At 36.8% G+C, this 27,605-nt stretch overlaps 1 protein-coding gene across 19 annotated transcripts in view; it reads right to left on the bottom strand.

Moving 5' to 3' along the window:
* SOX6 (SRY-box transcription factor 6) overlaps positions 1-27,605 on the bottom strand; it is a 371,657-nt gene that overhangs the window by 116,224 nt on the left and 227,828 nt on the right. For 15 of the 19 annotated variants that reach the window (XM_057418199.1, XM_057418198.1, XM_057418194.1 and 12 more), the window contains 2 exons: positions 25,151-25,219; positions 18,170-18,217 (listed from right to left, as the gene is read on the bottom strand). In XM_057418199.1, the coding sequence (XP_057274182.1) occupies positions 18,170-18,217; positions 25,151-25,219 (117 nt within the window). The remainder of the gene's footprint in view (positions 1-18,169; positions 18,218-25,150; positions 25,220-27,605) is intronic. The other 4 variants (XM_057418205.1, XM_057418206.1, XM_057418208.1 and 1 more) reach the window with 1 other exon arrangement.

Here is a 27,605-nt window from a genome sequence, read left to right as displayed (position 1 = left end):
CAGCAATGTCCCTCTAAAACTCGATTTTGTTGTTTTACCACTAAGATCAAATGCAACACAAGGAACACCACAGATGTTTTTAAAAAATGCATGTTCTTGTACTCACACATCATTTGCTTTTTCAAACAGTAAATTAGGAGTTTTCAGGGGGCACAGTGGTTACCTTATAAAACAACTTTAGTCACTTTTACCCATTTATAAATGGATATGCTTTGGAGGGTCAAGTATCCGCTGTTGTTTCACATCCCATATGTTTTCTTTCATTTCCAATGGTTAAATGTCATGAGAGCACTTGACCCCACTACAGTACACCATTCAGTATCTGGGGGAAGCCACAGATATGGCTGTACCTGTGGCTGGCATGAGATTATTAAAAGTAAAAGGTAATTTCAAAAGTGAGTTTTGTAATAGTGAGACATTTGCACCTTCAAATGTTCATTAAATGTCTTAATATACATTCTGTAGTCTTTATTCTTCTCTATTTTTTTTTTTTTTCAAATACATAAAATATTTGGAGCTGTAGCAACATTGTCTTGTAGTTAACCTACGGGATACCTTGACTGGTCATTGAATATAAATAGATCTTTTTTTCTCCCATTTAGACTCCTCAAAAAGAGAAAAATAATAATTTTTACACTAATGGGGAAGTTTTACACAAGTATTCTTGTCTTTGGGAGAAAGAAATAATAGCGCCTTTAAAGAAAGACTTAAAATACAATGGTACTACAATTCTGTCAGGCAGTTTCCTTGCAAATCACAGAGGGGGTTTTGTGTAAAAAATATTTCAGAACCATGTTATAAAATTATGTTGTTGCCTAAGTTCACTGCAAACAAATTTCAGACATGATGCTGGAAATTGCTAGAAACAAATGCTTTAATATTGACAATTGCAACAAACTCTGCCCATACTAGTCCAAAAATTATGCTGTAACTGCTAGTACCAGCTGCATTTAAAAACAGCTGAACACAGTTGAAAAGAAAAAAGAAGACTGATTTAGAAAAGGTTCAAATTCTCATCAATTATAATGGCAACAATTGTTAGCGAAATGTGTGGGTACCTGAGGGAAGGAGGAGAGGAGAGCATTGTTTCCCAAAGCAATATGGTTCACTGCACATTTCCCAGCTAATGTTGTTCAACCAGGATGATAGCTAAATCATGGAGAAATCTGTTTTTTAAACTAAGCTACCTAGCAAAGATCCTGATGATATATTTGAGGTTCAATACTGCCCATGAGAAAACAAAACATGGAAATAATGTAAAAACTAGCACTAAATATTTAGTATTGGCCAAATAGAAATGCTGAGAAACATATCTGTCATCACATTAAAAAATTTGTTTAGCTTATGGCTTTGGACAGTTATGCAAAAATAGAGAAAAATAGGCCGTCCTAGGGATATTTCCAAATTCTTTTGCATGCAGAAAAAACAAATTCATTTGTTTGAACTCTGAACACTGGGTTTTGGGTTGATTTTTTTTGGAAATAAGCAACCTGGAACATGGGATCAAGAAAGAAATTTTATTTCTATTTGTTTAAAAACAAAATCACACCTTTTTTAAACTAATCTCTTCACTTTTGGTGGGGAAAATACAGATATTACTAGTGCCAAATAACTTACATTTTGGATGTCAATACTAGAAAAAAAAATCAGGAACACAATTCCATAAGGGAATCAAAGATGAACACATAAAATCTGTTACCACACTACCAGTTGCTTTCTGGGGAGAAGAGTGGGAAGGGAGGGTTTGCAGATGTTAAATGCAAGCACACACATTAATAACCATTAAAATGGAAAAAGAATTGCTCACTAACATACTAATGCCAATATTTTAAAAGAATTTTTCCCCCTACTTTTTGCCAGTGATTTCACCATTATGCCATTGCGGTTACTATACTCCAGTGGAAAGTGATTTGTTGATATCCCCTTAGGTCATTCCAAGATGTATGGAGTCTACAGCAATTAGTTGCTCTTGTTTCTGTCAGTTTTCTGGTGCTAGACCTACCTTTTCATGAGGTACTTTTTCCCCTCTTACGTTATACTATATGCTTGCCATTTACCTTGCTCTGTATATTGTACAGATAACTATATACAGATAACAATGAAGCTAAAATGCTCAAGACCAATACAGTAGTCTTTGTACTCTAGAGTTAGCACAACAGCTTTTGAAGGCATCTAATATTCTGCATGAAGACAGGCAGAGAAAATGTGGTAGGAAACATGAAATATTTATGCAAATTTTTATGATTTATCTTGGCAATTTTTTGCATATGATTATTTTCTCTAAATGTAAGCTCACAGTTGCCTACATATATGGACACAAGTAGCCTACGTGTGAATTTCCAAACTGTTGCATTCAAAATTGCTGATGCAAAATGAGAAAGGACAGAATATCTTGATCTCTTCACTCCTTTGGAATCTTTATTTTAAACTTTGCATATCTATATATTTTTGTGCATCTAATATCTTTTCTCACCAAATTTAATACACTCAGTAGTTCATTATGATTACTTAAAAATGAACGAACTGTGGGGATCCATATGCTTTAGACATAATAAAATGGAGGTACAAATTTTTTAACCTAAGCAATTTGGGTCCTCATTTGCAGGTGTACTTCAGGATTAGATGTCTAAATGATTTCAACTTCACATGAAAAGAAATGGTTGGAATAAAGAACTGTGGATTTTTTTAAAGAAGTGTGGATTTTTATCCACCGACTTTATCAGTGGATAAAGAACTGGCTGGATGGCTGCATTCAAAGAGTTGTGGTCAATGGTTCAATGTTCAGCTGGAGACCAGTAATGAGTGGTGTCCCTCAGGGATCGGTGTTGGGACCGGTCCTGTTTAACATCTTCGTCGCTGACATGGACAGTGGGATTGAGTGCGCCCTCAGCAAGTTTGCCGATGACACCAAGCTGTGTGGTTCGGTTGATACACTGGAGGGAAGGAATGCCATCCAGAGAGACCTTGACACACTTGTGTTTAACCATGCCAAGTGCAAGGTCCTACACCTGGGTCAGAGCAATCCCAGGCACAGCTACAGGTTGGGCAGAGAAGAGATTCAGAGCAGCCCTGCGCAGAAGGACTTGGGGGTGTTGGTCGATGAGAAAATGAACATAAGCCGGCAGTGAGCGCTCGCAGCCCAGAAAGCCAACCGTATCCTGGGCTGCATCAAAAGGCGCATGACCAGCAAGTCGAAGGAGGTGATCCTGCCCCTCTACTCTGCTCTTGTGAGACCTCACCTGGAGTATTGTGTGCAGTTCTGGTGTCCTCAACATAAAAAGGACATGGAACTGTTGGAACAAGTCCAGAGAAGGGCCACGAGGATGATCAGGGGACTGGAGCACCTCCCGTATGAAGACAGGCTGAGAAAGTTGGGGCTGTTCAGCCTGGAGAAGAGAAGGCTGCGTGGAGACCTCATAGCAACCTTCCAGTATCTGAAGGGGGCCTATAGGGATGCTGGAGAGGGACTCTTCATTAGAGACTGCAGTGACAGGACAAGGGGTAACGGGTTAAAACTTAAACAGGGGAAGTTGAGGTTGGATATAAGAAGGAAATTCTTTCCTGTTAGGGTGGTGAGGCACTGGAATAGGTTGCCCAGGGAGGTTGTGAATGCTCCATCCCTGACAGTGTTCAAGACCAGGTTGGACGAGGCCTTGGGTGATATGGTTTAGCATAAGGTGTCCCTGCCCACAGCAGGGGGGTTGGAACTAGATGATCTTAAGGTCCTTTCCAACCCTAATGATTCTATGATTCTATGATTCTATGAATAAATTGCTCCTGCCATAAGTTGTGCCCTAAAACTTAGTGGAGTAAAACCAGGCTAGCCTGAGAAGTATCAGGACCTTAACATATGTCAGTAAGGTGCGTAAGATATTTTAATAATGTTTAAAAAGCAATAATTGTATTGGATTTCTGTGGCAAGTTGAACATATATCTTTCTGCAATATATATAATAGTTATCCTACATAAAATTTATTTTCAACCATTCCACGAGTGAAAAGAAGGATAATTAAAAAGCCGAGCTCTAGAAAACTAGATGATTTCATTTTGCAAGGATTTGTATAACCACTTCTTTATTTTTGTGTTGAATTACTCAAAATGAAGGAACAACTAGCTGATCCAAAGTCAGAAATCATGCCAGCCTCACATGAAAATCAGTTTGTGGACACTTACATTCTAGCTAACTCTGAAGCATGTAAACTAATCTTGCTAAGGGTGAAATTAAAGTACTCCAGCAACAGACTGGTATTACTGGTTGAAGGAATAGGAGTGATTAAATACTTCTCAAGTACCATAGAAAATATAGAAAAGAACTGAAGGCTTAGACACATTCACTAAAAGACACAATTTGGGATTTTGGTAGTGCAAACAGGCATGCAAACAATTTTTCCAATGCAAACAATTTTTCCAGGCCATTTTCCAAAAGCGTCTGAGAATACAGCCTTCAGTATAGTTTTTCATGAAGGATACTGAACTAACAGTCTAAGAGCTGGAAAACTTAAAGGCAGGTACACAGTAAAAATACTATTGTTAGTGGGGGGAAAAAAAGGCATCCAGTGATACTAAAAATTATAAGAACTGGTGATATTTCATCTCTATGTTTATTTATGTAGCATAAGGCTTTTGTACTTTGCATGAATCACAGTGAAGCATCAAATTCAAAAGTCAAGAGGTAAGTTTGCTATATACTTAAACAGAATTCACAAAAATTACTCTTTTGCTGTCAAATGCTCCCATTCAAAGGCCTGAATTAACAAACTTTATAAATAAGGGGTACTCATGGAAGCCTGCACAGCCAAGTGTGCCTGCAACCAGATATTTCCTATATGAATAACTAGACAGGGAATTTTCAAAGTCTTGTAGTAAGCAGTTTCAGCAGCAAATTCTCTCAGCCCTTAGTCACATGTTCCTTAAAAGGAAATCATTAGCAATCTAAAAACTCCCTTTCTTTAGTATTTTCCAATGTATGCTCAGTGTACTGAGACACTCTGTAAGTGATATTAACCTATGCCTGAAACAGCAACCCAGTTTATACTCTCCTATAAAATACCATATATGGACACTGAAGATGTATTATGTACCTAGCATGTTCACCAGCCCACACCTTCCACATCATTCAGACCCTACTTAATAGATGAATAGAGCCACATTCTAAAACATTTTAAAGTGGTCTTCTGAGCAAAGCACTCAGGTTATCTGCGTTCAGTTCCCAGCTCTACCCAGGCTTCCTGTGAGACTCTGAGCAAGTCACTTCAGAGTTTGAGTTTCTTGCCTGTAAAATAGGGTAAACAAAACTTCCTCTCTGTAATCTTTCTTTTTAGCTTAATCTAGTGAGATTTTTCAATTCTTTAGGGAGAGGGTCATCCCCTGCTTCTCAGAAACAATTGTGACTGAAGACTCTAAGGTCATTCGCACCATGACAAAACATCCAACAAATTGAACAGAATTGACTCTACTCCAATACCATTTCAATAGCCTCAGTTCAGCTCTATCAGTGCCTTTCAATTAATTTTCATCAATATCTGATATTTCAAGGGGGAGGAAAGAAATCCAGGTGGAGGAAAGAAATCCAGGGAAGCATGGCTGGCTTTTTGCTGAGTCTTTAAACAAAAGGATTATGTGTTTTAAAAAGAATTCAATTGCCAATTTTAGCTGTGAACTGACCTCTCTCCCATATTTCCTATCCAATTGCTGAGATCTTTTAAGTATATTGAACAAAAATCTCAAACCTTTGCTCTTTGTGTCTATGTCCTTTCACTGGTGCCTACCTGCTACAGATAACCAGCAACACTGGAACTCCACACACTGTTCAAATGTATTTTCAATCATCCTTTTTTTTCTGGTGACATGTAGAAATTGTATTTCTCATGGTTTATGGTGACATGTAGAAATCTCTCATGGTTTATACTGTCACCAGTTATCCCCAATACAAGCATGGTCTGATATAGTACAGCTGGGCAGAGTTTATGCAGCGTGCATGCATGAAAACAGTAAGTGTGACAACATGTGCAGTTATATCAGCCAGGATACCCAGGGTATCTGGTAGAACTGAGCTGCTGGAATTGTGGGGTGGGGGGTGTGCGTGTTTGCATAATTCAGTTGTAGCTATTCTATAAACTAAAAAAATAAATGATGTAATAAAATTACTTTAAAGTGAAAGATCGTTAACAACAGATCTTTTCAGAACATCTCTGCACAGACATTTCAGTTTCTTCAAGATAACACTTAGATCTTTGCTCACACTTCTGATTTTCAGAGTGCTTTTCAACAGCAAATGAATTAAACAATTGTGCATTGACCATCTTTTCCATAACCATGCCTACGAATATTAGCCTGATGTTACTGCATGGGCAGAAGTGACTTTCTCAACAGCAAGTGAGAAAGGAAAGGAGTGGGAAGAAGAAATCAAAAGGGAAAATGGCAGAACAAACTAATAGAGGAAAGAGGATTTCTCACAGACATCCAGTGTAGACAGAGATTTGTCAAGCATATATATCTATTTCCCACCTTTGCACTGTATCTATGTATCATGCAAATTTCTCACACTATTTTACCTAAAATTCACCTCCTATTGATTATATAATTAGTCAGACAAAACTCATGTGCTTGTAACCATATAAGACCAGCACTACTCCCCAGTAAAAATTTGTGTCAGCATAAAGGAATGACCTGTATAAATATTGCATTTTTTATTATTCAGAACTTTGTTCATTTTCCTAGTTTTTCCCATCACTCTAGTTAATATTTCTGCATGTTTTTTGCCAAAACAAATTCAATATCTTTGATGGTATGATGTGTGTACAATCCACTTGTGATTTTTCAGTTTAAGAAGCTATCCCAAACTCAAGGGTGTTAAAACTTTTTCTAATGCTACTCCGTATTTTCAATTATACCCCTGTGGATTCACATATGCATTTTAAATACTTCTCTAAAACACCACTAATTCCTCTTTGACGTACCAAATGGAAATCAAAAGATCAAACATTTTCAGTTCATGACTTTTCTCTCACTACAGGAAGCACTCAGAAGTCATATTTTGACAGCAATTCCCTTTGTCTTTCAGTCTTGAATTGTTTTCCACAGAAATTTTTTCAAGTAGGCAGATTTCTTTTGGAGCTGCTATTGGGTCACAGTTTTTAGATCAACTGATGACAGTGAGTATCTCCAATACCTGTTCGCTTATGGAATACAAACTTAAAATAATGAGTGATAGAAGAAGTTTCACAAGTTCAAAGGCAAATACATTCCAATAGATTTGTAACTTCCATGTACTTCACTGTCTACTGAGGTGAAAGCTCCAACTGAAGCTTTTCCTGTGACTAGGTTATATATAAGGGCTGTGCCCATTTTGGATTCTTTCATTCAACAATAAACTGTCACACAGCAACTTTTCATGTAAAGGTAGGTGTAAGAAACCCAACCTGTCTGAAGGAGTCAGACAAATCTTTCACCTCAATCTAGCAGTCTGCTTTCACAAAGATTGTGGGAAATTAGTTTTCTTTGAAACATCTACCTATCAAATACAGCTGAAGTCAACCAACAGGCTTAAAAATTAGTGGCATATGCACCTTCACACAGACTACATAGAGCTGCATAAAGCTCATTTCCAGAGGCAATCAGGCTAACAATACAACTCTTGTTATCTTCCTTTTCTACTCAAATTGCAACACTGACAGCTATACAAAGTGAAGCATTTTTGCTGTTGCTGCAATGTACTACAACAAGGTCTCTTCACAGTACTGACTATAATGCACAGACAACATCTGAAACAAAGATTTCACAAGGAAAAATATTATAGAGCTTCTATAATCTTCAACTCTGCTTTATTGTGCAGCTTGTGCAACGCAACACCTCAAAGTGAAAGGTCTTCCTGCCCCAGTGCTCCCTCTTCAATCCCTCGCCTTTCTCTGCTCAGGCACTCACACTCATGCTTGCTCTCTTACTAGCTCTGGTTCTCCCTTTTCTGCAAACCTAGTTTACTCACTAAACTGAGAGGGTATTGAATCATATAGCTACTGACCATTTTCTGCTGAGATGATGAAAGTAGATTTCAGGAACTGTAGGGCTTCTGGTCATACTGAAAGTTGGCTCTGATCCGTAAAGTATCAGTCCAGGAGCCACATAAAATGTAACATAATAAATAAGTGAATGCTGGGTAAAAGTAACATACTATTTTAAGTCAGGCCTTGTTTAAGTATGAATGTTAAAATGTCCTGCTGTGCCACCGTAAGACTGAGTCTATGCTCAGATTTTTCTTACACAGGCGTGGATTCAGACTGCATCCAAACTAAGTCTGGATCCCATATGAGGAAACTGGGCTCGGCTCCACTCCTCTCACACCAAGGTTTTCTTTTCAAGAAAGAGATGAGCAAGATGGAGGCCATGGCACAAACCATCACATTTTGCTCCAGAGGATAATAATACCACTAGGCTGTGAGCGACTTGTGCAGTTTAGGCACATAGATAAATCCTGAAACAGGATTATGAGGTGTATAAATTCATCCAACAAGAGAGAGTCTAGAATCAAAAGCCCAGGAGAAGAAGCAAGTAAGTGGCTTCCTCTGAGGGTTACAACATAATTTCTAAGATATTTTCATGATGTTTGTCCTTTTAAGCATCATAAAAAAATAAAATAGATAGACCCTTCAGTCATTCCTCAAACACACCACCTTCCTCCTGTAATACTTCTGGCTAGCAAGTTTGCCCAGCTTCCCAAGGCAAGATCATTGAATGCAAGTGAGTCAACATGAGGAACTGGACTGATGTGGCTATGCAACTAGGAAGCCTTTGTCTTTGGAAACCAGATTGACTGTAAACTTATCAGTGAACACATAGAAAGAAAAAGTAGAAACTGTCAGGATAAAATTATGGGCCAAAGATAAGAATTAATAGTGAAGTACTTGACAAAGTACCAGACTTTGAACAGACCCAGGTTATACCTCCTTCCTCAAATACACAAAACTAGCTCAGTATATTTTAAGTCTAATTGTTTCTAGCTGCAAAGTACTGAAAAATAATTTAAAATTTATGGATTAAATGTGGAGGCGACAGATCTCTCTCAAACTCTCTCACTTTTGTGATACCCAAATAAAAGCAATTCTGCTGATGGTAAGTGGGTTAGAATACTTGCTCCCAGAGCACTGAACAATATGGAAAGTAATAAATGAGGTGAAACTAATTTTCAAAAAAATATAATTTAAGTCCCCAATGCATCTAAACCTTAATTGTTTGAGTCAGTTCCATACATTTAATTTCAATATGACTATGGTCAACAAACCCATTGTATTGCCACCAGAAGTTCAGAAAGCATTAATCACACAAAACTTCTTGTGCATAAAATGCAAAACATTTTAACTAAGCTTCAACAGTGCAAACATAAGAAAGGAAAGAACCTGAGAGCTACAGCAGGTGACGATTGGCTGTTTCATTAGAGTAAAATTTTCCAGTAAGATCTTCCTTCAAACTGTGCAGCATATTCAATGCAAATCACTGAAACTTCAAAATTCTAACTGCTAAATCTGCAGAAAATATAGAGGGTAAGATTAAATATATCACCAGAAATGAAATATTTTCCATTCTGTTTTCCCTGACACATGCAAACCCTCTGCAAGGAGGAAAGAAGACATTATTTTTGTTAGTACCCAACGGTCTGTTTCCTTGGGAAGTATGTGCCTATCCAGAACAAGTAGTTTGGTAAGTAATATAATTTATGAAAGCTTGTTTTGCACAAGATGAAAACTAAGAGTTTTGTTTCTCTGCTGTCTATTAAAGTATAAACTCAAACAAAAACTTTTCCTGATGTTAGGGCATTTTAATATTTCTTTCCCAAGCATATTCTTCAAGTTCTATATAGGGAGAGCTTTGACTGAAGGCTCTACTTCCAGCACAACCTAAAAGGGTTTACAAGGGCCACTAACTTTCATGAGACTTAAACGAATGTAATACTTTTTAGGCTTTTTTCTTGTATCTCAAATATTGTCACCTAATTATCTAATGAGTCCAAAAAATATTCAGGTTGAACTTTTAAATAACTGTGCTGCTGGTCTGTTTATCTAAGTCTTTTCCTTAGGAAATCAGGGTAAAAACTGGTTTGGGTTGGTTGGGGTTTTCTTAAAGTGAACGCTATGATGAACACTGGAAACAAATACGCAGGTTGATTCTCTGAAACTTTCATTCATTACTGCCATTTTATGAAAGTAAATTGCAAAACAGTAAAAGATCTCCCACAAGGCAAAGGCAGCTGTTTGTAAATTAGGAAAATATCTAAGAAGTTGGAGAAGTATAAAACTGAGTTAAAGTGCTCAGGTAGCAAGAATGTGAGAGAAAAGTGTTGATTATTCCTTCTTTCTTCACTAGACTGTTACACTGCTTTTACTTGATTAACATTTCATTCTAGTAACCAGACAACAATGCAGCAAAAGGAATATTCTTGGCTGGAAACAGTAAATATGAGTTCATCTCCTCTTTTTGTATTGGAAAAAAAGCTAAGTTAAGAACTCTGGAGCCATTGCTTTAATATTCTCCACAGCTTTTCACAAAAGCCTCAGTGAAATCTGGGTCCTGTCATAGCATGACAAGAAGATAATTGGTGCAGGACCTTCCTTTCTGATTAGGAGGTGCTTTCTCTTAATCAGATGGAAAAAAGTCTCCTGGTAAGGAACCCCTCCTCCTCCAGAAATTGCTAACAAATCTTTAGAGAAAAGTTTAGTCAATCTGCTTAGAATCCAGGTTAAACCATTTTCTCCGGGCTTTATAACATTACCAAATGTCCCTGCATATACATAAGTTCTTAACTTCAGCCAAAGCAGAGTTTTAATCCAGGCAAGATTTCAACCTGAAGTATAAGCCCCTGTAGCATTAACATCTGAATGTTCCTGGAAGTTGCAGTTCATCAAGTGTTACATACTTTGTCATCTCTAAGGAGTAAGGAAATAAATAAGTGACTCTAAGCTTTGACAGCTGTTAATCTGTTATCAGGAAGTAGGCAGATGTACTGTTTCTACTTTGTGGCATTATTCCTGATTTGCACAGAGGTAAGTAGGATCTGGGTCAGGTTTGTGACATAACTAAACAGAATTCCCTTATTTAATGAAAAGAAACATAGGTCTGTTTACTTAACAATTACTTTAAAAAAAACCTAAACCTCTTAACAAATCCTAAGGAAGTTTAACACACATTCATATTCTTTTTATTCCCTTCTTCAGCATGAAAAAGCAAAGCCTTGAAAGGAAAGAGTAGTTAAATCAATCTTCTACATCCCATTCCAGTGATCCATCATCCATTCACTTCTCAGAAAGAAAGAGTTTATATTTTTCATTCAAAATAGTACCTCTAGGATCTTTAATTCCTCATACTGCTACAACCCTGTCTACTTAGGGATGATTAAAAGCAGTTAAGTTTGCAGCTAGTTTCTTTCTTAGCATTTTGCAACCTATAGTTTGTACATTCACCATCTTCCCACATGTACAATGAAACCTCAAAGAATAAAACCTGATTATTTTCTCTTTTAATTCTATGAGGATACCTATTTATGTTGCCTATATTATGAAATGGAATAGAAATACTGAAATTAGAAGAAAAATATTTAATGTTTTTGAATTTCAATTTTGTAATGTAGATCTGAAAGACTGTAAGCTTCCCCTGAAATTTAAAAAAAAAAAAATCTGATAATTATAACCATTATATGAGATAATAATAATAATACCGTACTAATGCTGGCCACTTGAAGTAAAAAATCAAAATAAGATTAGCATACAAAAATTACACAGTAAAGAAAACAAAGAAGGAAAGACAAATCATTCCTTAGTTTGCAGTCCTAGTGTTGGAAAGCTTAAGTCTTTCTTCCAAAGCTAAATATATAACTTGAAGAAGAAAACTGTCAAATTTGGTTGGTTTGGTTTTGACTTGAAACTACCTGAATATCAGCCTACAACACTGCTATTAAAATACAACCGAAACTAACAAAACACACAAAAAAGCCCAACATGAAACATATATGAAGGATTTATTCAAAAAAACATATATGTAACATTAGACACTGGGTAATCTCACAAAGATTTCATAGGACCTATGCAAAAGGGGTAACATCTAATATACCTGAACAAGCTCTTGGTACAATGTTGGAAGTAGCACTCCATTAGATGCTCCAGTTTCAATTTTTCTAAATTTTATCCCTTTCACAAGCAAGGTGTTTTCACTAAGGTCATTCTATAACTGGTACTGTTGTAACAGCTTTCATAAATGTACAGGCACTATATCCTGAGCATAAGCTATGAGCTGTGATGCCACATGTCCAAAGGCCTTCTCCAGTGCCTTGTCAAAGTTTGTTCAGTCCTTGACCCCTCAGAGCAATGGGAGAATGCTTTTTTCCACCTGCTTGGGTTCTGATTTGAATAGGATCAGTATGTTCTCAACAAGAAGAATCAAATGGGCTGCCTGTTTCACAATAAAGTTTCATGCTTGTTTCAGAAAAGGAAATAAGCCTGAAACCACACAGTACTTCTTAACAAAGTGGTTTGCTAATGGTGACCACAGCATGTTCAAACCTGTTGCACTGCAGTGGCCCATCTGTCTCTCAAGGTAACAACAAAGTTTGGCACCACAATTCAAAGAAAATAACTGTTTTCCACACTTCACAGAAAAATTGCATCACCTTGTCAAATGTTTGGCCTATTCTCCACAGAGAATGCCAACTGCCAATAACATAGGAATGACCCAAGCCCCACATTAGAAAAGGGGGAGAAAAGTCCCACTTCTTGTTTGGAGTAATGTCACTAGACTAATTGAAAGGCATCAACAAAATCCTGCTGGGTCTAACCACATATTTAAATATGTAGTGAGTGGCTTATAAAAAGCATACTGCACTAGACATGCAATTAAGTAAATATTAATATGCTTTTACATGTGCTGAACCATTTATCTAGACAATATTAAATATCATGTTTATATGAATGCAGTAAGCACTAAGAACAACTCCTACTACTGTATGTGAGAAAAAAAAAAGACTGAGAAAGAAGAGGAAGACACTGGAGAAGCAATTTCTCTGCACATTTTAGAAAAAAATCTTTCTACTAGCTTAAGAGACAATTTTTCATTGCAGGTCTGAAATAAAAATACACTTCTTATTTTATTTTTGGTCAGCAGATCCTTTGAAATGGCTATTTCACAAAGAGAAATGCCACCTTTGTAATTTTAATTTATATTCATGTAAAATAAAATTGGCAGTTCCCTGTTAATAAACCTTGCTTAAGGAAAAAAATATAGTAAAAAAAATCAGTTGCTGAACTATGGTGAGTAATTAGCCCCTTAGCATCCCCTTTCTCCAGGAATGCTTCCTCCTGAGCTGGCTCTTTTAAATAGCTCCAGTCCTGGCTGCCTTTGTTGAGCTTGGAAATTGTGCACATATGAGAGAAATTAAGCCCTCATTTAACAGGGACACATGCCTGTCAAGTCCAGAGGAACAAAGGCTGGTCCCTAGGGGCTACTCAGCTCCCTGAGGCTGCCACTCATTCTGTTAGCAATGCTTACCCTTTAGAGATTGTATATAAAACCCAATAAATCATTTCATCTGCTCTGGTTCATATACACATGAGCCTGGGACTTTCTTCAAAGTATTTTTTTCTTTTGCTTGCAACTCTATTCATTTATTAAGAGGTGACCTATGTTTGTGAGAGTGTAGCTAGGTTTTTACCTTTATGTAATAACATTAATGTCTGTGAAGTAAACTTGAAACGTTTACTGTCAGAAATAAAGACATTTGATGCTGCATCTATTTCACACAGGAAATGTTTTATTACTCTTTAATGGTCAGTAATCATCAGTGTCTATTGTATAAATTACCAGTATATTCTGTTATATATTCAGTATATTCCTCTGAAAGTTACATTGAAATGTATGCATATTTCAGCTGACAGTAAAACAACAAGATAAATAAAATGACAGATGTGTAGCCTTGCCTAGGAAGAGAGTATTTTCTCAATTAAAACAAACCAAACAGGAAAGTAATACACTGAGGACATCTTTAGTTTTGTTCTTTACAAAGTGTTATCACAAAGATGCATCTATACTATCCTGGATAAAACAAAACAAAAAGGACTCTGATCATTAATAAAAAATAAAAACAAACAAACCAAACAAAGTGATAGCTAAAGTAAACGCATGCCAGACAAAAATATTCATACACAATGTATTGGCTATCTCCAAGCACTCTAAGGTGGATGGGCACAATTATCCCCATATATAAATGTACACACAGAACAGAGGGATATTTTACAGTGAATAATCAAAAGAAAAAAAAAGGCAAATGAAATGTTGTCATTTCCAAGCAAGCTCTTTTCTTTTTCTTTTTCTTTTTTTTTAAAGAAAGATAGCCTAATTCTGTACTTCTAGTATTAGACTGACATAAGCGGAGAGAACATGAACAACACCAGCTGAGGAAATGGCACCCTGCACTGGATTCAATGAAGCAAAACTCCCACCAAGTTGAGCATGAGTTTTTCTGTATTACTGGAGTGTAGGATTAAGCCAATGAAGACAAGTTACGGCTGTAGAATAAAACTAAATTGAAGGGCAGATTTGCAACTTCTTTCTCCTGGATGGTGAACATAATGTTTCAATCCCTGCTAGTAACAGGGATCATTTATTGTTTTGTCCACTTCACAAATTTTAACTAACACATTAAAAGCATGCCATTTCTCAAGCAACAATATTATGCTTTGTATTAAAACCACAAAATAAAGAGGGCTGACTGTTCTGACAGCTTTAATCCTGATGATACTGGGAGCCCCAAGTAAAAAGAAGCTGGTACAGCATGGAGTTTTCCCTGCTCAGCAGGCAGAGAAAAAGCAGTTCTGGATTTGATAAGTAAAACCAGATATAGTCAACGGTTATATGCTAAAGCCTTGCAATTAATGGGAAACATCACTGGTCCAATGAACTTACATATCAGTGCAGTCTTTGAAAAGGCGTTTTCTCCCATCTTGTTAAAAACTTACTGGCTGTACAACAGTCACAACTTTTTTTGTTTAAAGACTTGTTCATGCTCCACAGTTGTCATATGACAAAAGAGATAAGATATCAAGACTCCAGGTCCCATTTATATATTAGAAAAAAAGAAACAAAAAAAACCATGTTGTTATTATTGATATTTTTCACTGCAAATTTGTGTCAATGTAGCCATGAAAAGTGCCTGAAAGGATCATGATCTCAATATAAGGTGCTTTATAAATACAAAGATGTGGCACCTTTTCCTGAAAGATCTGACAATCAGAAGAAACTATTGTAATAGTAGTTCATCCTACTTAAGAGTAGCAACCACATTTAAAAACCATCCAACTTTAGACTATAATCAAGGGCTACAATTCTGTGTATATTGAAACCAAGATATTAAGAAATAATTACCTTATAAGAACAAATTCCTCTAAAGAAAGCTATTGTGCTATGCCCCTGCAATCCTAAAAGTGGCAGAAATGCAATAAATAAGCTGTTTCTTAGGAAGAAAAAACTGCACAATGCAATGCATATATCTACATGTTCAGCTTAACAGGTATCTACAGCTTCTTCTCCCCCATACACACATAAAATGCATTTCTGAATAATGAACTGAACTAAAACCAAAAAGGTGAATGACTGGGTCTACTGTGCAGTCATAACAGTCAGGAATTATTCTGTAAGTATAAGAAAAGTAAGCCCTTATCACTAAAAATAGGTTTGTCATAATAGTAGCTGTCATTCTGGAAAGAGTCTGACTAAACCTAATTTTTGGAAGTAAGGACAGGATCCAAATTGAAATCCCTTATCCAAAAGTCACAAAACAAAGACTTTCATTTTGGCAGAATGGTTCATTCCTCAATACCCATATTGGATTTACCTGGTTAACAGAAGATCTGTTTCTAGAGTAGGCTATAAGCAAGTACGGAATGCACACTGTGTAATTCTTAGATTCGCAATATAGAGGTAATTTACTCAGCCTGCTTTTTAAACCTTGAGCAAAAACTATCAGAAACTCGGAGGCACTTTATCCACCTACTCTTTACAAATCAAAATGCAAAACGTTACCGTGAAAACAAGGGAGACTATGCAAAGGTGTTATATGCTGTGCATACCACTGACATAATACTTTAATAGGATATGCTGTAATTTCCTGCAATTAATATCTTAGCAGAGCTATAAAAGCTTTTTTTCCAAAATTATACCATTGCGTTTACAACACTAAAATTAATGTTGTGTCAACCTTTCCATTATAAGTCCCCTTTTTCAGAGGTTTATAACTTGGCTGTAAAAACATATTCTGGCCTAAAATATGGCATGCAAGTTCTTCATTTAGAAGCAGTCATTTTGATTAAATAAAAAACATTATTTAACGGCTGTTTCAAGCAAGTTTTTTGAATATCCTGCAAAATGTGTGAGGGACTGACAAGTAATCTAGGCATTCTTCAAAACAAAATGATTTTGTTGCCACAATAAGCCACTGTTCAAAGGATGTTTCACTGCCATGGAAGTTGTTCTGCATCTATAAGGAAAATACATGGATTTGGGAAAATATAGACTTCTTCAGTGAGAGTCATCTCTCCACCTGCCTCTTTCTGTAGGCCAGTGGCTCCACTTACGGTCAGTGGCTCAACCACATGGGAGACTCAAGCTAGCTGAAATGGTTTTCATTTGAGGCAGGGGAGAGGGAGAGATGAACGAACATACATTTCTCTCTCTGGGTAAAGTGGACTCACGCTGGCTAAAAGCTCAAAGAGAATAAATTAAGGCAAGTGACAAGGTGACAAAGTATGACAGAAAAGACCAAGAGATTAGAGAACCACCCTATGAATTCTGAAACCACAGATTTCAGGTCTGTCAAATTTCATATAAGAACTGGATCAAGTCACTTAGGAATTGGAAAATTTAACTTAGGTGTTTAAATTAGGAACCTCATCTAATCAACAGAAGGTAATTCACAGCACCTGGACTGCTTTATATATGGAGCCAAAAGTCCTAATTCAGTCACCCAAATTAGATATCTAAAATTAGATGCCCCCAAATATCTATATGCTTTTCATTCTGCCTCAAAAGAGTGTTGTGAGGATAATGCACTTCAGCTTATGAGACACTCAGATATGCAGTTACACAGGAGATGAGTAACCTGAAAATATATCACCAATAAAATTCAATGATACGGAAAAGGCAAAGCTAGAAATGGGATAGTAGAGTTCTTCTTACAAATCACTCACGTCAGAGCAAAAAAGAAGTGCCGTAACTCCTTCTCTGAGAAAAGTCTGATTCTGTATTTATCTTATATAAATTGCTATGTCAAATAAGGAATCTCAGTCTGTGCTTAGGCTATTAGGTGTACATTGCGTTACGACCTTTATTTTGTTACCTGTAGCAAGTTCTCACACTATTCATTAATCTACCTGATCTACATTTAAAACTAACTATATGTTCCTCTAACTGGTTAATCTCTCATTTACAGAATAAAAATGACAAATATATTACTTTAAAACAAAGTTCCCTAACTCAGAAGTGCCCTTTCATACTGTGGGGCAGTGATGTGCCTCAGGATGGATTTTGCACTTGACCATCAACTGTGAATTTCTTTGCTTTTATTATTTGGCATTACAACTTTAATGTTTTCTTAACATACTGTCATTTTGTGTGGATGAATAAGATAAATTCATCATTTCAAAATGTACCATTGTATACTATCTACATCATTTATTTTCTTTTGATTGAATGATTACAAACTTCAATTTAAAATTAATAAGATTTTGTGGGAGTTACTGCACGCGAATTAAGTGTGGTGATGTCAGTGTATCCCTCTGGAATTTAAAAGATATTCCACTGTGTTGTATCATGTGTCGCACAGTATATCAATTTTTATTTCCCATCCCTCAAGTATGGAATGCACACTGTGTAACTTCTTAGATTCTCAATATAGACATAATTTAGCCAAGCTGTGCAAATGCCCAACTTGCTGAAGATGATATATACAAGATTTATATAGAAGACTAGTTCTTCCAAGAAAGGAAGTCTTGCATACAACGCAAGCCACTATGTTATCTATTATTTGGGGAGAGGGGGTTCTAATGCAACAGACAAAAGGAGTCAGGGTGCAAACTGCAGTCATAAACCAGCTTTTCCTTACTTATTAGAGAGGTAAATTCCAGACAAGCCCACACACCTTTCCTTGAGAACTACGCTTTGACATCTTTGCAAGTGTCTGGGTTAGCTAGTTGAATAAGACAGTGAACATTAGTAATATACGCTCACTTTACTTTTACATATATGCCATCAAATGTATACCAAATGTTAAATAGAATCTGGTTTGCTCATTTACCAGTTCATATATACTACTACTTCCTTTATGTGAATTCATAATTCCTGGATGCATTCAGACAGCAATGCACTTACTTCTTCCTTGCTGTCATGACATTAAATATATGTAAAATACGTTTTTTTATGCAGAAATTGATTCAGTAATACACTTGTGTTCCTTCTGGAGCATTCCCAGAATTACTACTAAAAATATGTTGATTCTTTAGGCCAGGATTTAGTCCATCTAGTAAATTTAAGATTTTACTGTGAGATTTTAAAAAGTACTTTACAATTTATTTGTACTATCACAATTTATAAAGTACTATTACAACTTAAAAAGTACTTTACAATATTCATTACAGATTATTATGATTTTGGCCTTTTTATGTGAGGCTGTACTACATCATTTTTCTCCAAATACCTGCTTCTGCCAACAGAAATTTTGACCTCTGATATCACATTCCAGTCTTGCCTGTATATTTGAATATTGCCATAAATCATTTCAATATTAACATTTACTAACCATTTTCTTTATTCACCACCTCCTGATAGGTGTGTCAAATACTGTACTCAGTTTTGTTTGCATTTGGTTTGTTTTGGTTTTTAAATGTAATGCAAATTGTGATTGTTTTCCCTCTTGGTCATCACACGGTTGTCAATCACAAAAGTCATCACTGAAAAAGTAACTAATTAGAAATGAAAGGCCAATATCTTATGCAATTTCTGTCAGTCCTGGGATATGTTTCAATGTAACGCTGATGTAAAACCTGAAAAAGAGCTAGTGTGCTGTTTTTTCCAACTACATCTATTTGCCTAATAAAAGAAATTACATCCCCTAAAACTCCTTCCTTATTCATATCTTTGATATTCAAACCACAATACTAGTATTCTAAGTCCTTCCTCATATGAGATGCTGAATTCTGCTAAACTTATGTGAGTAACAACACTTAGATATACAAGTCATCAAATTCTGTCTATGCAAGTATTACTCAAGCAAATAAGACATCGCAGGATCAGTTCTGTTGGTAGGCTGCCAGTCAGCTCTATATCTGCTCCCTGTTATCCATTTTAATTTGTGCACATGCCACATAGGAAAGAAACTGGTTTTCAGTGCTGGAGCAAATAGTGAATTATTACTGCATTATTGCAAATTTTGCAATAATGCAAAGATTACATTATGCAGACTGACAGAAGAGGCAATGCATTCCTGTACTACCAGAGGAATAGCACCAGAGAAGCTCAGAGGGGCATAATCTCTACCACATTCTTTGGGAGATAGGTAAGGATGTCTGGCCCAGAAAGCACTGAGGCTGCCACAGCACATTGCTCCATGCTTGGTTGGAACAGGCAGACCACCAGCTGAGAGTGACCCCTGGGCAGAGTACAGGTGGGTAGCAAACATCTGCTTGATCCTCTGCTGTTATTCAGAAGCTGGTATAATCTGCCCTTAAATTAAGAGGGCTCAAATCTGAAGCCCTACTCTAAGCAAAGGTTGTAGAACGCGTGTTTGCGCTCAATAGAATCAATGAGATTTTAGCCCGTCTCTGACAGAGGCATGACTGAGAACAAACCCTTAAGCCACTGGCAAGATTACAGTGCAGCACACCCAGAGCAAATGAAGCAGCAGTACTTGACTGGGGGTGCCTGTCCCCTCATTTCCAATTTTAAAACACACATGGGAGAGGGAAAGTGGGAGGGCAGCTACTGTCGTTTTCTCCACCAACATGAGCCTGAGAAACAATGACATTTACTCTGGTATAACTAATTTCCACACGTCAGATCATGTTCGGCACTCATGTGCCAAAGTCCTATTCTTCAAGTCTGTTGAAATACCACTTTCTGAAACATGTGTGCTAACATTTGGCCAACACCACCACAAGATCATTTTATTAACTTGTAGCTCATTTCATAGACTGCTGCTCATGTTGCTAACATATGCTATTCTACCATTTACTGCTCTATAATTAGAGAAGTCCTATGAAAGAGATACACAAGGCTTAATTTTTGCATTAAATACAATTTGTTTAGACATGGGTAGGCGAAACAAAGCTATTTAAAGGAAAAAAGAATAAAAAATAGAGTGAATTAGAAAACAGAAAGACAGCTAATTTAACTCTCAGATGGTCACAATACAAATTTTTAAAAACCCAACCCCCACCTCAAGACTGCATACAGTTTTAAAGACTATGTTAAAAGTCAAATCCAGAACTACTTTCTGCTTTGCCAGGATAAATCTTGTTTCCAGGGGCTGAGTGCCTCAGGAGCAGAGCAGCCAGAAGGATCCTTGCAACTAGGGGACCAAGGTGCAAGGCCAGATGCTTTAAGCGTAGCTCAGGAGCAGTGAAGCTTTAGCACACACAGTGTATCTTTTTGCTTAGGTCACCACCACACTGTCATGTCACCTCTCTTTCCACACATCTGACAGAGAAAATTCCAAGCCAGCCAGCCACGAAGATGGCTTCTGTTGGAAGAAGTTGGCCTATAATAGACCTTTTGCATGGGTAATTATCAAATAATCACTTTAGAAATTATTAATAAGACACTATGTAATAATAAATAAACTACAAAACATCTGAGTTTGATGTTTAACATATTTGTCTTTCCTCCATTGGATTAGTTTCCATTTTCACTAAGCAAATTAGGAGCTGCACGGGAGCTGCAATGCCATGCCTACAGCAGAGACCCATGAATTTGAATCAAAGGTTTAGCAGCCAACTACACATTACATGCACGTAACATCATTTCTTGTTTCCATGTGTACACAACTGCATTGCAGAATGGAGTTAGACATAGATTTTTTTTTTTTTTTTTTTTTAACTGAACTGTTAGGAAAAAAATAAAAGAAAAAAGATACCAATGACAGCTGGGAACCTATTCATAAACAAACTGGAATTTAACAAAAATGTATCCTTTCTGCAAACTACAGCTATAGTTTATTAAGCCACCAGAATAACTTACATTTTCTACTGCCATAATCTTGACCGCTTATAAATTACAGTACTTTTACCTATTCTTTAATCCCAAAACATCATTATTAAAATGTTTGATGCAGGCTACAGTGCATCTATCATTACTTGTAAAAGTTAATTAGATTAGATAAGAGAAATAAATAGATTTGCATTTTTATCCTGATTTTAAACTTCCAAAGAAGATCACAACAGTGTGCCTGTGGGCAATTAAAAACAGCATACAGCAGTGAAATATAAAGGAAAAAAAGGTCTGTTTTTTTCTGAGTAATTTGTGATTGAAGATACAATTACAAAATATTTTAAGGGTTTGCTGAAGCTGGGGGCTATTCCTAGACTTCTAAGCTTTGTTTATAACTCTCACTCTCCTTCAAGGGAGTATCTGATCTGCGCACCCTGCCAACAGAAGTATCAAATTGCTTTCAATGGCTTTATTTGGTCCTGTTCAGAGCTTGCTGGAAGAGGATCAGTTTCATGATCTATAACTAAAAAAATAAAAAAAATAAATGTGGGGGAGAATATTCCCTAGTGCCAGAACAGTAGCATTGCAATTGTTTTTTGCTTGTCAATGCTAAATACAGTTTACAAAGAGAGACAACTTCCAAGAGCGTAACTGAACTCACAATAACTGGATTCCAGCTTGTGCATTTTCAGCAAGCTCACTGCAAGGGGCTTTAACATGTCTCCAAAAGGTAATAAATGAAAGGTTCGGCTCTTAAAATTGGAGATCAGTTACATACTTAATGATGAAGCACACCTTTAAATCTATTTCTACTATTATTAACTTGGCAAAAAATTAATTAAACAGGTCAGAGAGGCTATGAGGGCTAATGTGGAATGTAATTATTCCTGATCTTTAGACATGTACTTCACATAAAGAGATAGTCCTTATTCAGCTCACCAGGTACCTGAATTGTCAGCAGTTAATCATGGATAAGGAAAGACTCATTGGTTCAATCTCTTAAGTGTGATTCAAAAGATTCCTATTCAAGGACAGTTTAAACAGTTGTAACTTTTATGTTACTATTCTTTCGTTTGTTTACTATCACAGTAATCATGCTCACTCTTTCTGACCGAAAGATAAAATTCAAGAAGATTAATATGAAACTACAGCAGATGAATGCATAAATTAAAACCTGAAAAAAAATAATCAGGAATTATTTCTAGTGGCCGAATTAAAACAGAATACTTATGAGAGCAAAGGAAACCAGTTTTTCTATGCAATGGAAATCATACTGATTCAAACAGAAAATTAAATGCTCTGCAATGGCACTAAGTATAGTACAGGGAAATAAGGTGAAGGGAAATGATCCAAATGAAAGCAATTTGGGTCAGCTGTCACAGTAATACCCATGACAAGTTTTTGCGGAGAAGCTGAATAACCATTGCCCCTTTTAAAGATTTCAGCCACAATTTAGGACTTGCCCTAATGAAGCCTGCCCACCAGAGGAGGAAAGCCCTCAAACGCTCATCCCTTAAATACCCCCCCCCCCCCCCCCCCCGAGGGAAATCCTACCTATAGCAAGATGCTTCAAGCATCAGCGAGATCAACTCCCTTGCTCAGCTGAATGTGGTGGGGTCAGAAGCAGTCCTCAAGCCTCAAACTGAAAAAACTGAATTCTGTCAACAAGGCTCGGAATTCAGAGGGATTTCAGGACCTCAAGCAGTTTTCAAGGTTAGAACCGTTCTAGACATGCAAGCCTTGCCTCCTTCCAGCAGCCTAAAACTGTTCACTGTTTCTGTTCACCATAAAAACAATCATCTGGAGAACTGAGACAGTGTCTACACTGCAGTATTCTACTTTTTAATGAATTCCACCCAGAGAAAACAGTGCAACTTCAGTATTGGTATTGAGGTTTCTTGGGAAGACGATAGGAGGGAACCTGAGAAAACCAGCACTGCAGCGTCCTTTACCTGCCTCTTGCTTTAATTCCATTTCATCTGTAGCCCTTAAGGAGCTACATATCCCAGCTGCAACACTTGTCATCAATTCAATAGCAACAAACCCATTACAAACTGCAGAGGCAACTTAGCAACTAACTTCGCTCCCAAGCAACTTCTGGCTACCAAAGAAGTTGCCACAAAATTACGAATGAACAAATAAACAAGGAACCATTTGGCTCACAAGCAAATGGACTATGCAAACTGGTACTTAGCCTAAGAACTAATCTCCTAACAAGCATTTTTTTTGAGTAATCTCCTCATAAAATCAATGTATGTTTGAGATGGCATCTGTTCAACATGCCTAGCGCTTCATATTGGAACCTACAATGTTCTTCGGGCAATAAGATGCCCACTACCAATCTGGCTAAGCAGCTGGGAAAGGAAGCAGACCTCACTGCCTCAAATACGCTGATTAGATTCCTGTAAAGATAAAGAGGCCAAACTAGTGAGACTTATGGAGTAAGAGTAGCTCATACTGGCAAGAATTTTGAAGCAAATATAGGGAAGGACCACCAATAAATAATTTAGTTCAGATGAACAGAACAATCATTAAAACACTTCTTTGCATACATGTCTAGGAAAGGATGGGAGAGAAAACCTGGGGCGTTTTCATCACTATGTAAGAGAAAAATTGGGAGTGAAGAAGAAAATGACCCTGCAGCCTATTTCAAAATGAACCTGCAACATATTCTAAGACCACATTTCCCCAGGGTCAGTGGAAGGGTAAAGCTAGTGGAAAGTATTAAGTCAATTTAAACATAAAGTACCTTTGAACTTTTTACTGCAAAGCAGGATACTTCCCAGTAAAACATACGCAAATAACTATTCTGTTTAGCAGACACCTATGCTTGTCTTAGCTCTTACGGCAAGTTAAGATTTTTTTGTAGGATACTTGATTTTCTGAAACCAGACTTGCGAATGGTGCATATTTTCCTTTCACTATTATTATGTCTCTTCTATCCTTTATGTACACTTAACATGAACATGCAGTCTTCCAACAGGCAATGACAATAACTGTGCTTTAAAATTCAGTTGTGTCTTTCATCCCTTGTTATCAATACATTTATGTATGTTGACTAAACTCCTTTAAGTGTAACCAAAATTGTAACCTGCATTACAATATTTGCAAAAGCACTTACAATCATTCCTTTGGGATGAGGGAAGGAAAAACTTCAGTTTTGGCATCTAGTAACATGACAATCAGCTGAGTAAGGAGAAAAGGTCCAAGCTTATAACAAACAATTGGCAGCACAATCATTTGTCAGACCAAACCAAAATAAATCAAAGAACAGGTCCATAGAAATACTTTCAAAGTGTGAAGCTGAAAAGGTAATAGAGTCACATGTTAACGGTGTGTCTACCTACATGACGCTCCCTATGTATTTGCACAAAATTACCAGATTCCGAGCACAAGTACACATAATTGAATACCTCCATAACACAAAGGTACAGTTACTCCAAAAGTACATGGTACACATATAGCTGTGGGTCTTTGTACAGAGCAGACTGGTCCCAAGGACTTAGTACTGTCTCAATCCTGTTCTACAGCTGTTAGCTCTAGTTAATGAAATGGAAAACATCCTTCTAACCTTCTTATATAGCAACTTTTGCCTTTGTAGAATAAGGAATTCTATAAACAATGATTGAGACTGCTTTTACTTCACAAAATACAAGTCAAACTGATTGCAGATTTCAGAATTAAAGACAAGATTTAAGAAACACTTCATAATTTACAGAAGTATACTCTGCTTATTGAAGAAAAGCTCTTTCCGCCAAAAGGATGTTTTACAATAATTTTCTAAGACACAAAGACCCTTCATAAAGAGCATCTTTACCGAGGCTTGTTAGTAAAGCATGTGGCTGCTTTATTTTAAATCCTTCCCTCTCCATAAATGAAATTTTAGTATAATCAGAAGAGAGCAATAAAACACACTGACCTGAATTTGCTGCTGCAGTAGATTGATTTTGTGCTGCTGTTGCAGAAGTTGCTGCTGTTGTCTTGCAATCTATTAGAAATAAAATTGCCATTAAATTAAAACAGTTATATTGAAACTTTAATATTATTGAGTGGAAAAAACCTTATTAGCTATTCTTTATTATAGTCTTATTAAGCATCATTTATTTCAAAAAAGAAAAAAAAGAATATTTTAGGGGTATGTGATGCAAACACTTTAAATGCAACATAAACCCCATAAAAATCCTGTTAGCCAGTAAGAAATATGTATTTTAAACACTTGGGCCTTAATTCCACAAAGCACAGAAACATGGGTTTATCTGTGCGCACATGAATAATCTCATCACTATTTAACAAAGTGTTTAAGCCAGTGGTGATCTTTGACTATGATGCATTACTGTTAGCTACAATAGGAATGAAACACATGCTTAAAATTAAGTGCTTTGCTGAATGGGGATGGGATTACGCAGGTGCTTAAGGTTAAACACACATTTTCCTGCTTTGCTGAACCGAAGCCTTAGCTAGTGCTGAATAGTGAAACATCTATAAATACAAGGTCCCAGGGCAAGCTCCTCTAACTTCATTCACAATGAGCAGCACATTACTTTCCTTGTAAATCTCAAAGTCTTCCTTGGAACTATTCAAGTAGGGCCTCATTGTGTACAAAAGCAGTACCTGATATTCAGTACTCATCCTCAGCACAACCCTGTGAAATACGTAGAGATTCCTACCCCCATTTGGTAGATTCAGTAAGGGATCTGGAGGGTAAAGTTTCACTCTATTCTCTAACATAGATGGGGAGAAGCAAATATTCAGGGCAGGGAACACTAAGACACGAAGGAGAGAGAATCTACCACAAACACACCATCTACCACAAAACACCATCCCACAAAGACTCTAAAATCAGCATGCAAGAGCAGAAGGCAAACCAGACCTCGGATCACAGACCTGCTTCCTGCAAGGAGTAGCATGAACTGCTGCTACAGAGAAAAAGTTGCAGGGAGCTGAGGCAACAACTGGACTTCTGCTTTAGAAGGGTAACCGTACAGCAGATAGAAACAAGGTCAAGATTTGTGTTTCCTGGAAACCCTAGCCTCAGCACTTCTGCTACCTTCATTTCTTAAATATAATTTCCCCTCCTATAAATATTTATCTAGAGCAGAATAACCACATAAAACAGCAAGAAGCGGTGACAAACGTAGTTTGGTCACTCAAATCCACTGTTTCAGTTTTGGCAAACCCTCTCCTGATCTCCTTTGCTCCCCACCATTTTCTGAACACACTTTCTTTGTTATAAACAGAGAAAGGCAAGTAAAATGTTTTTATGATTAAAAAATACAGGAATGTAGCAAGGTTGATTTTGAAATAAACAGTCACATAGTTTTAGTGCAAACTGTTCAGATTAACTCAAACGGAATCTGCAGTTACATGTTAACAGCTTGTAATTGTGCACACAGGGATCAAGTCTCATTTCCTTAATCTCTCACTTTGTCACCTGGAAATAACTCCATATTTTTTTTCACTGTATACTCTGTATATTTTTTATACATACAAATATACATACATATTTTTTATACAAAAAAATACTCTGTAATTTTTTTCACTGCTACAGTTAAAACTCACTTTTTTATGGGACACCAACACAAAATTCATAATATTTTATGTCTTTCATATGGCCTGAAAGAGACAAACTAAGGTCTACATGATTCTGGGGCTGGATCAAGGCAAAGTGCCTCACAGAAAAGGAATCAGGCAACTGTCATATCCCACTACATTGATGCTTGTAAAAGGGATTGAACTCCCTTTATGAGCCTGGTGTTCAAACACTTCTGGACAAATCTTCCAGTAAAGTCAATAAAAATATGGTGGATGAAGACATGAAGAAGCATGCTCCAGTCTGCTAGTGAAAAAGGCAATTCAAACAGCTAGCAGATTGTGTGCCCAGGTAACCCAGGGGCAGCTCCTAAGACCTCAGATCACCTATTGCCAGACAACTCTAAAGGTTACTGTACTACAGAGAATATTTAAAATCCTGTATGAGTGCCTGAGTTACTATTTTTAATGAGCAATGTACCAATTGAGCTCTTCCACCTCAGAAGTGTAGTGCTTGTCACTAAAGATAAGCTCTGTTGGGTTTATGTGCACATTGTCCCTGCAGCCAAGATCTCAGTGAAGGTAATAGAAAGATTATCATGATACTTAGCTTTAGAAAATAATTATTTGAAATTTCACATTGAAATCAGACACCACATGGAGCTGCATCATGGGTGTTTCTTTCTAAGTGCTGTATGTTTTTTCACAGATACACCATAGCCTTTGTCCAGAATTGTTTGGTGCCGCTGGTGATCTGGCTACTTAAAATGGGAAGCTATAGGAAAGGCAAGGATGAGATTTGTGTTTCCATGTGCAAAGGCACTGATCTGCTGGAGTTCAGACTG

This window comes from Pezoporus wallicus, unplaced genomic scaffold (assembly GCF_028554395.1).
Source record: "Pezoporus wallicus isolate ANWC-B61680 ecotype Strahan unplaced genomic scaffold, APGP_CSIRO_Pwel_v1 contig_2025, whole genome shotgun sequence".
Taxonomy (NCBI): Eukaryota; Metazoa; Chordata; class Aves; order Psittaciformes; family Psittacidae; genus Pezoporus; species Pezoporus wallicus.
This window is presented reverse-complemented; position numbering and strand designations above follow the sequence as displayed.